Below are 11,065 nucleotides of genomic sequence, written 5' to 3' on the forward strand. Positions count from 1 at the left end.
ACTCAGGGCGTTAAATATGGCCCTTAGTTCCAGGATATTTATGTGCAGACAAGCCTCCTGACTTGACCACAACCCTTGGAAGTTTCTTCCCTGAGTGATTGCCCCCCACCCTCGGAGGCTCGCATCCGTGGTCACCAGGACCCAGTCCTGTATGCCAAACCTGCAAGACTCGAGAAGGTGAGCACTCTGTAGCCACCACAGAAGAGACACCCTGGCCCTGGGGGACAGGGTGATCAGCCGATGCATCTGAAGATGCGATCCGGACCATTTGTCCAACAGATCCCATTGAAAGATCCTCGCATGGAACCTGCCGAAGGGAATGGCTTCGTACGATGCCACCATCTTTCCCAGGACTCGCGTGCAGTGATGCACCGACACCTGTTTCGGTTTTAAGAGGTCTCTGACTAGAGTCACAAGCTCTTGAGCCTTCTCCGTCGGGAGAAACACCTTCTTCTGGTCTGTGTCCAGAATCATGCCCAGAAAGGGCAGACGCGTCGTAGGAATCAGCTGCGACTTTGGGATATTCAGAATCCAGCCATGCTGTTGCAACACTTCCTGAGAGTGCGCTACGTTGATCTGCAACTGCTCCCTCGACCTCGCCTTTATGAGGAGATCGTCCAAGTATGGGATAACTGTGACTCCTTGCTTTCTCAGGATCACCATCATTTCTGCCATTACCTTGGTAAATATTCTCGGTGCCGTGGAGAGCCCAAACGGCAACGTCTGGAATTGGTAATGACAGTCCTGTACCACAAATCTGAGGTACTCCTGATGAGGCGGATAAATGGGGACATGCAAGTAAGCATCCTTGATGTCCAGAGACACCATAAAATCCCCCTCTTCCAGGCTTGCAATGCCCGCTCTGAGCGATTCCATTTTGAACTTGAATCTTTTCAGATAAATGTTCAGGGACTTTAAATTTAATATAGGTCTGACCGAACCGTCCGGTTTCGGTACCACAAACATTGTGGAATAGTATCCCTTTCCCTGTTGAAGAAGGGGAACCTTTACCACCACCTGCTGGAGAAATAGCTTGTGAATTGCCGCTACCACTACTTCCCTTTCTATGGGGGAAGCTGGCAGGGCCGATTTTAGGTAACGTTGAGGGGGCATCACCTCGAATTCCAGCTTGTATCCCTGAGACACAATCTGTATAGCCCAGGGATCCACCTGTGAGCGAACCCACTGGTGGCTGAAATGTCGGAGACGCGCCCCTACCGCTCCTGGCTCCACCCGTGGAGCCCCAGCGTCATGCGTTGGATTTAGTGGAAGCCGGGGAGGACTTCTGTTCCTGGGAACTAGCTGTAAGGTGCAGCTTTTTTCCTCTACCCCTGCCTCTAGCAAGAAAGGAAGCACTTCTGACCTTCTTGCTTCTTTGTGCGCGAAAGGACTGCATTTGGTAATACGGTGCTTTCTTAGGTTGTGAGGGTATATATGTCAAAAAGTTTGACTTCCCAGCAGTAGCTGTGGAAACCAGGTCCGAGAGACCGTCCCCAAACAATTCCTCACCCTTGTAAGGTAACACCTCCATGTGTTTTTTGGAGTCGGCATCACCTGTCCACTGCCGAGTCCACAGGACCCTCCTGGCAGAAATTGACATTGCATTAATTCTAGAGCCCAGTAGGCAAATGTCCCTCTGGGCATCCCTCATATATAGGACAGTGTCTTTTATATGCCCCAGGGTCAGCATAATGGTATCCCTGTCCAAGGTATCCATTTCCTCAGACAGATTATCTGTCCACGCTGCTACAGCACTACACATCCACGCCGACGCAATTGCCGGCCTCAGTAGAGTCCCTGAATGTGTATAAACAGATTTCAGGATACTTTCCTGCTTCCTATCTGCAGGATCCTTTAGGGTGGCCATATCCTGCGACGGCAGGGCCACCTTCTTAGATAAGCGTGTGAGAGCTTTATCTACCCTAGGGGAGGATTCCCAGCGCACCCTGTCCTCCGGTGGGAAAGGGTACGCCATAAGCAACCTTTTGGAAATCAGGACTTTCTTATCTGGGGAATCCCACGCTCTTTCACATAACTCATTTAACTCATGTGAAGGGGGAAAAGTCACCTCTTGCTTTTTCTCCCCATACATATAAACCGGGACAGGGTTTACCTCTGATATGTGTAAAACATCCTTCATCGCTATAATCATGTAACGTATAGCTTTTGTCATTTTCGGTTGCAATTTTGCATCATCGTCGTCGACACTGGAGTCAGAATCCGTGTCGACATCTGTGTCAACCATTTTGGATAGTGGGCGCTTTTGAGACCCTGAGGGCCTCTGCGCTGTAGGATCAGGCATGGGTTGAGACCCTGACTGGCCCGAGGTATCAGCTTTATCCAACATTTTATGTAAGGAGTTTACATTATCATTTAACACCTTCCACATATCCATCCAATCAGGTGTCGGCACCGTCGGCGGCGACACGTCAGTCAACTGCACTTGCTCTGCCTCCACATAGCCCTCTTCGTCAAACATGTCGACACACGTGTACTGACACACCACACACACAGGGGAAGCTCTAAATGAGGACAGGACCCCCACAAGGCCTTTTGGAGAGACAGAGAGTATGCCAGAACACACCCCAGCGCTATATAACCCAGGGATTACACAGTAACTTAGTGTTTACCCAGTAGCTGCTGTATTATGATCAATGCGCCTAAATTTATGTGCCCCCCCCTCTCTTTTTCACCCTTCTACCGTGATTCTGCAGGGGAGAGCCTGGGGAGCTTCCTCTCAGCGGAGCTGTGGAAGGAAAATGGCGCTGGTGAGTGCTGAGGACGAAGGCCCCGCCCCCTCAGCGGCGGGCTTCTGTCCCGCGATTTTTTGTAAAATAAATGGCGGGGGCTCATACATATAACAGTGTCCCACTGTCTATATGCAGTTTTTGCCAGGAGGTATCAATTGCTGCCCAGGGCGCTCCCCCCTGCGCCCTACAGTGACCGGAGTGTGTGGGTTAGTGTGGGCGCAATGGCGCACAGCTGCAGTGCTGTGCGCTACCTCATGTGAAGACAGGAGTCTTCTGCCGCCGATTTCGATGTCTTCTCCGCTTCTGCCGGCTTCTGTCTTCTGGCTCTGCAAGGGGAACGGCGGCGCGGCTCCGGGAACGGACGACAAGGTCAGGTCCTGTGTTCGAACCCTCTGGAGCTAATGGTGTCCAGTAGCCTAAGAAGCGCAACCTAGCCGCAGTTAGTAGGTTTGCTTCTCTCCCCTCAGTCCCACGTAGCAGAGAGTCTGTTGCCAGCAGAAGCTTTCTGAAAATAAAAAAACCTAACTAAAATACTTTCTTATTAGCAAGCTCAGGAGAGCTCACTAAAAGCACCCAGCTCTGTCCGGGCACAGATTCTAACTGAGGTCTGGAGGAGGGGCATAGAGGGAGGAGCCAGTGCACACCAGATAGTACTAAATCTTTCTTTAGAGTGCCCAGTCTCCTGCGGAGCCCGTCTATTCCCCATGGTCCTTACGGAGTCCCCAGCATCCACTAGGACGTTAGAGAAAAGGTTCCCCACCCCTGCGTTAAGCTGTGCTACTACTAGGTTTATTGTGTGTAAGCAGCGCTACTACTGGGCCGTTACGTGTAAGCGGAGCCACTACTGGGCCGTTACGTGTAAGCGGAGCCACTACTGGGGCGTTACCTGTAAGCGGCGCCACTACTGGGGCGTTACCTGTAAGCGGCGCCACTACTGGGTCATTATGTGTAAGCGGCGTTAATACTGGAGGCGTTACGTGTAAGCGGCTCTAATACTGGAGGCGTTACGTGTAAGCGGCGCTACTACTGAGGCGTTACCTGTAAGCGGCGCTACTACTGGGGCGTTACCTGTAAGCGGCGCTACTACTGGGGCGTTACCTGTAAGCGGCGCTACTACTGGGGCGTTACCTGTAAGCGGCGCTACTACTGGGGCGTTACCTGTAAGCGGCGCTACTACTGGGGCGTTACCTGTAAGCGGCGCTACTACTGGGGCGTTACCTGTAAGCGGCGCTACTACTGGGGCGTTACCTGTAAGCGGTGCCACTACTGGGGTCATTACGTGTAAGCGGCTCTAATACTGTAGGCGTTACGTGTAAGCGGCGCTACTACTGAGGCGTTACCTGTAAGCGGCGCTACTACTGGGGCGTTACCTGTAAGCGGCGCTACTACTGAGGCGTTACCTGTAAGCGGCGCTACTACTGGGGCGTTACCTGTAAGCGGCGCTACTACTGGGGCGTTACCTGTAAGCGGAGCCACTACTGGGGCGTTACCTGTAAGCGGAGCCACTACTGGGGCGTTACCTGTAAGCGGAGCCACTACTGGGGCGTTACCTGTAAGCGGAGCCACTACTGGGGCGTTACCTGTAAGCGGAGCCACTACTGGGGCGTTACCTGTAAGCGGAGCCACTACTGGGGCGTTACCTGTAAGCGGAGCCACTACTGGGGCGTTACCTGTAAGCGGAGCCACTACTGGGGCGTTACCTGTAAGCGGAGCCACTACTGGGGCGTTACCTGTAAGCGGAGCCACTACTGGGGCGTTACCTGTAAGCGGAGCCACTACTGGGGCGTTACCTGTAAGCGGAGCCACTACTGGGGCGTTACCTGTAAGCGGAGCCACTACTGGGGCGTTACCTGTAAGCGGAGCCACTACTGGGGCGTTACCTGTAAGCGGAGCCACTACTGGGGCGTTACCTGTAAGCGGAGCCACTACTGGGGCGTTACCTGTAAGCGGAGCCACTACTGGGGCGTTACCTGTAAGCGGAGCCACTACTGGGGCGTTACCTGTAAGCGGAGCCACTACTGGGGCGTTACCTGTAAGCGGAGCCACTACTGGGGCGTTACCTGTAAGCGGAGCCACTACTGGGGCGTTACCTGTAAGCGGAGCCACTACTGGGGCGTTACCTGTAAGCGGAGCCACTACTGGGGCGTTACCTGTAAGCGGAGCCACTACTGGGGCGTTACCTGTAAGCGGAGCCACTACTGGGGCGTTACCTGTAAGCGGAGCCACTACTGGGGCGTTACCTGTAAGCGGAGCCACTACTGGGGCGTTACCTGTAAGCGGAGCCACTACTGGGGCGTTACCTGTAAGCGGAGCCACTACTGGGGCGTTACCTGTAAGCGGAGCCACTACTGGGGCGTTACCTGTAAGCAGCGCCACTACTGGGGCGTTACCTGTAAGCGGAGCTACTACTGGGGCGTTACCTGTAAGCGGAGCTACTACTGGGGCGTTACCTGTAAGCGGCGCCACTATGTAAGAGGCGCTAATACTGTAGGCGTTACGTGTAAGCGGCGCTACTACTGGGGCGTTACGTGTAAGCGGCGCTACTACTGGGGCGTTACGTGTAAGCGGCGCTACTACTGGGGCGTTACGTGTAAGCGGCGCTACTACTGGGGCGTTACGTGTAAGCGGCGCTACTACTGGGGCGTTACCTGTAAGCGGCGCTACTACTGGGGCGTTACCTGTAAGCGGCGCTACTACTGGGGCGTTACCTGTAAGCGGCGCTACTACTGGGGCGTTACCTGTAAGCGGCGCTACTACTGGGGCGTTACCTGTAAGCGGCGCTACTACTGGGGCGTTACCTGTAAGCGGCGCTACTACTGGGGCGTTACCTGTAAGCGGCGCTACTACTGGGGCGTTACCTGTAAGCGGCGCTACTACTGGGGCGTTACCTGTAAGCGGCGCTACTACTGGGGCGTTACCTGTAAGCGGCGCTACTACTGGGGCGTTACCTGTAAGCGGCGCTACTACTGGGGCGTTACCTGTAAGCGGCGCTACTACTGGGGCGTTACCTGTAAGCGGCGCTACTACTGGGGCGTTACCTGTAAGCGGCGCTACTACTGGGGCGCTACCTGTAAGCGGCGCTACTACTGGGGCGCTACCTGTAAGCGGCGCTACTACTGGGGCGCTACCTGTAAGCGGCGCTACTACGGGGGCGTTACCTGTAAGCGGCGCTACTACTGGGGCGTTACCTGTAAGCGGCGCTGCTACGGGGGCGTTACCTGTAAGCGGCGCTGCTACGGGGGCGTTACCTGTAAGCGGCGCTGCTACGGGGGCGTTACCTGTAAGCGGCGCTGCTACGGGGGCGTTACCTGTAAGCGGCGCTGCTACGGGGGCGTTACCTGTAAGCGGCGCTGCTACGGGGGCGTTACCTGTAAGCGGCGCTGCTACGGGGGCGTTACCTGTAAGCGGCGCTGCTACGGGGGCGTTACCTGTAAGCGGCGCTGCTACGGGGGCGTTACCTGTAAGCGGCGCTGCTACTGGGGCGTTACCTGTAAGCGGCGCTGCTACTGGGGCGTTACCTGTAAGCGGCGCTGCTACTGGAGCGTTACCTGTAAGCGGCGCTGCTACTGGGGCGTTACCTGTAAGCGGCGCTGCTACTGGGGCGTTACCTGTAAGCGGCGCTGCTACTGGGGCGTTACCTGTAAGCGGCGCTGCTACTGGGGCGTTACCTGTAAGCGGCGCTGCTACTGGGGCGTTACCTGTAAGCGGCGCTGCTACTGGGGCGTTACCTGTAAGCAGCGCTGCTACTGGGGCGTTACGTGTAAGTAGAGTTACTACTGGGGTCAACTGCGGTGTTATGTGTAAGCAGCGCCACTACTGCGGGCATTTTAAATGGGGGTATAATTGTGTGACCATCCCCCTTCCTTGTGGGACCACATCCCTTTTTCAACGTGGGAGGGTGCAAATTTATAGTTTGCAGGGGGGGGGGGGGGGCGCCGTACACCCTAGCACCGGCCCTACATTTGCCCCACTGTCCCTGGGGAGCAGGTGCAGCAGCTGCTGGTGTAAATAAGGAGAGGGGACAATGCAGCCAACAGTACCCCTCTGTGCACCACATAGACCTGTGCTCGGCAGGTGCACACGGACGCCCCTTCCCCCGCCAACCACACCATGATACGGGGGTTACTCACTTCCTGCGGGGGGAAGATGACGCTCTCCCGGATCTTCTTGCGCTTAATCTCCATCCCCAGGGCGGAGCACTGGGACACGGTGGCCCGGGAGCTATCGCCGCGACGAAACATTTGAATCTGGCGCCGCCGAGCAGTTGCCGTGTCCACTCTCTCCTGTATGGCGGTGACGTCACCCGGGCGTACCATTGCGCCCTACGTACAGGGGGGCTCGGAGCGTACCATTCTCTCACGAGTCCCCATCGGCTCACATCGCAGGATTAGCAGCGTCGTCTGGTTTCTCAATGGGCCCGGGCATCACCCGCTGCGGACGCAGTCACTGCACAGCACGGAGCTCACTCCGAGTACACTGATTTCCTCATTAGCTTATCTTCATATAGCAGCCAGCCAGTGACCCCCGCCCCAACTCTCCACCTCCTCCTGCAGTTTCTCACTGTTCTCTGCAGATGTAATAATGATACTACACGCCGTCCAGCTGTAGCAGGGGTCTCACTGGACTTTCACCCTTGCTTACCAGCGCCTCGTGTCCTGTGCTAAGCCATTACCTTTCCCTGAAGTTGCATATTGTAGGTGAATTGGCATCTGACAAAAAAAAGCCTTTCTTCTGTGGGGTTCACTGTGCTCCACAGGGAATAACATTGGGGGTGTAGAGTAGGATCTTGATCCGAGGCACCAACAGGCTCAAAGCTTTGACTGTTCCCAAGATGCACAGCGCCACCTCCTCTATAACCCCGCCTCCGTGCACAGTAGCTCAGTTTTGTAGTGGGTGCCATGCAGTAAGCAGGCATACAACCGGTGGGCTGCTCCAGCAGCCCTAAGAGAGCTTTTCTAAGCGAAGATAGAAGACTTCAAGGGCTGGAGCAGTGATAGATGTCAGTCTGACATCTCCTGCTGCAGCTCCATCACCTGCCCCAGCGGCGCTGTATACTCCCGCACCCTGGTTGCCGGGTACTTACAGCGGAGGCTCCGGTTTGCTCCCCGTTAGTCACACACTCGCCGCAGTTCTCCTGGATCGCGTGGCCGCACTCAGGGAGGAGCTAAGTGGGTCCCCTAGGCGGGTCCCGCTGAAATCGCAGGCCGGTGGGAGGCGGGCCGTGCACGCTGGCGTGGACACTGTGGTCGAGCAGGGACTCCACTAAACCACCAGGGCAAGGGCACAGGTCGTTTTTTTTTTCCTCATAAAAAACGTTTTTATTACAGCCCATAGTACCAGTGGTGAGGTCTAGCAGGGGGATAAGGCTTGGACCTGTAGCCCCAGGGCCCCATTTACAGTAATGTTCCTGCCCTGGAGCTGCATATATCTCTCTCCCTCACTCCCAGTCAGTGTTTGGGTGCCATTACACAGAGCGGCACTGTTCCTGGGACTGTTTAGGCAAATCCTCCTTTGTAAAGCCGCCTGCATGTCAGCGCTGTGTTTTACAGGACACAAGTATTCTACATGTCTGTTGACATTGTTAGTTAAGAAACAGTGCATGTGGTCAGGGTTATATAGTACAAGTACCCTGTGATATACATCCAGTCTTTACTGTGTGCATTGATATATCTACTAATTATATAGCTATACTGAGTATTACTTTGTATTGCTAGTCCAGTGCAGTTTTATTCCATGTCATAATTTCTCTGACGTCCTAAGTGGATGCTGGGACTCCGTAAGGACCATGGGGAATAGCGGCTCCGCAGGAGACTGGGCACAACTATAAAGAAAGCTTTAGGTCTAACTCAGGCCTGGCCAACCTGTGGCTCTCCAGCTGTTGTAAAACTACAATTCCCATCATGCTTTGCCACAGTTTTGCTATCAGGGAATGCTAAAACTGTGGCAGGGCATGCTGGGATGTGTAGTTTCACAACATCTGGAGAGCCACAGGTTGGCCAGGCCTGGTCTAACTGGTGTGCACTGGCTCCTCCCACTATGACCCTCCTCCAGACTTCAGTTAGAATCTTGTGCCCGGCTGAGCTGGATGCACACTAGGGGCTCTCCTGAGCTCCTAGAAAGAAAGTATATTTTAGGTTTTTTATTTTACAGTGAGATCTGCTGGCAACAGACTCACTGCAGCGAGGGACTAAGGGGAGAAGAAGCGAACCTACCTGACTGGAGATAGTTTGGGCTTCTTAGGCTACTGGACACCATTAGCTCCAGAGGGATCGAACACAGGACCCGACCTCGATCGTTCGGTCCCGGAGCCGCGCCGCCGTCCCCCTTACAGAGCCAGAAGCAAGAAGTGGTCCGGAAAATCGGCGGCTGAAGACCTCGGTCTTCAACAAGGTAGCGCACAGCACTGCAGCTGTGCGCCATTGCTCCTCATGCACACCTCACACTCCGGTCACTGATGGGTGCAGGGCGCTGGGGGGGGCGCCCTGAGCAGAAATATAAACACCTTGGCTGGCAAATCATCACAATATATAGTCCCAGAGGCTATATATGTGATAAATTACACCTGCCAGAATTCCTGAAAAAAGCGGGAGAAGTCCGCCGGAAAAGGGGCGGGGCTAACTCCCTCAGCACACTGGCGCCATTTTTCCCTTACAGCTCCGCTGGAAGGATCGCTCCCTGGCTCTCCCCTGCAGTATCAAGCTACAAAGGGTAAAAAAGAGAGGGGGGGCACTAAATTTAGGCGCAGTATAACTTATATAGCAGCTATAAGGGGAAATAATTCAGTTAATCCCTGTATTATTATAGCGCTCTGGTGTGTGCTGGCATACTCTCTCTCTGTCCCCCCAAAGGGATTTGTGGGGTCCTGTCCTCCGTCAGAGCATTCCCTGTGTGTGTGCGGTGTGTCGGTACGGCTGTGTCGACATGTTTGATGAGGAGGCTTATGTGGAGGCGGAGCAGATGCCGATAAATGTGATGTCACCCCCTGCGGGGTCGACACCTGAGTGGATGGTTCTGTGGAAGGAATTACGCGACAGTGTCGACTCCTTGCATAAAAGGTTTGACGACATACCAAATATGGGACAGCCGGCTTCTCAGCCTGTGCCTGCCCAGGCGTCTCAAAAGCCATCAGGGGCTCTAAAACGCCCGCTACCTCAGATGGCAGACACAGATGTCGACACGGATACTGACTTCAGTGTCGACGACGATGAGACTAATGTAACTTCCAATAGGGCCACACGTTATATGATTGAGGCAATGAAAAATGTGTTGCATATTTCTGATGTTACCCCGGGTACCACAAAAAAAGGGTATTATGTTTGGAGAGAAAAAACTACCAGTAGTTTTTCCTCCATCTGAGGAATTAAATGGAGTGTGTGAAGAAGCGTGGGCTTCCCCCGATAAGAAACTGGTAATTTCTAAGAGGTTACTAATGGCGTACCCTTTCCCACCAGAGGATAGGTCACGTTGGGAAACATCCCCTAGGGTGGATAAAGCGCTCACACGCTTGTCAAAGAAGGTGGCACTACCGTCTCCGGATACGGCCACCCTGAAGGAACGTGCTGATAGAAAGCAGGAGGCTATCCTGAAGTCTGTATATACACACACAGGTATTATACTGAGACCAGCTATTGCTTCAGCATGGATGTGCAGTGCTGCAGCTGCGTGGTCAGATTCCCTGTCGGAAAATATTGATACCCTGGACAGGGACACTATATTGCTAACCGTAGAACATATTAAAGACGCAGTCTTATACATGAGAGATGCACAGAGGGATATTTGCCGGCTGGCATCTAAAATAAGTGCAATGTCCATTTCTGCCAGGAGAGGGTTATGGACTCGGCAGTGGACAGGTGATGCAGATTCTAAAAGGCACATGGAAGTTTTGCCTTATAAGGGTGAGGAGTTGTTCGGGGATGGTCTCTCGGACCTCGTTTCCACAGCAACAGCTGGGAAGTCTACATTTTTACCCCATGTTCCCTCACAGCCAAAGAAAGCACCGTATTATCAGGTACAGTCCTTTCGGCCCAATAAGGGCAAGCGGGTTAAAGGCGCGTCCTTTCTGCCCAGAGACAGAGGTAGAGGGAAAAAGCTGCAGCATACAGCCAGTTCCCAGGAGCAAAAGTCCTCCCCCGCTTCCTCTAAGTCCACCGCATGACGCTGGGGCTCCACAGGCGGAGCCAGGTACGGTGGGGGCCCGTCTCAAATACTTCAGCAATCAGTGGGCTCGCTCACGGGTGGATCCCTGGATCCTTCAAGTAGTATCTCAGGGGTACAAGCTGGAATTCGAGACGTCTCCCCCCCGCCGTTTCCTCAAA

General features: G+C 54.2%; 1 protein-coding gene across 1 annotated transcript in view; it reads right to left on the reverse strand.

The window, feature by feature from the left end:
* The window catches only part of RTKN2 (rhotekin 2), a 414,584-nt gene extending 407,353 nt beyond the window's left edge, over window positions 1-7,231 (reverse strand). The window contains exon 1 of the mRNA XM_063961816.1: window positions 6,881-7,231. Within this exon, the coding sequence (XP_063817886.1) occupies window positions 6,881-7,066 (186 nt within the window). The 5' untranslated portion in view covers window positions 7,067-7,231. The remainder of the gene's footprint in view (window positions 1-6,880) is intronic.
* Between the last annotated feature and the right edge of the window lie 3,834 nt (window positions 7,232-11,065).

Source organism: Pseudophryne corroboree, chromosome 3, assembly GCF_028390025.1.
Source record: "Pseudophryne corroboree isolate aPseCor3 chromosome 3, aPseCor3.hap2, whole genome shotgun sequence".
NCBI classification, from domain to species: Eukaryota; Metazoa; Chordata; class Amphibia; order Anura; family Myobatrachidae; genus Pseudophryne; species Pseudophryne corroboree.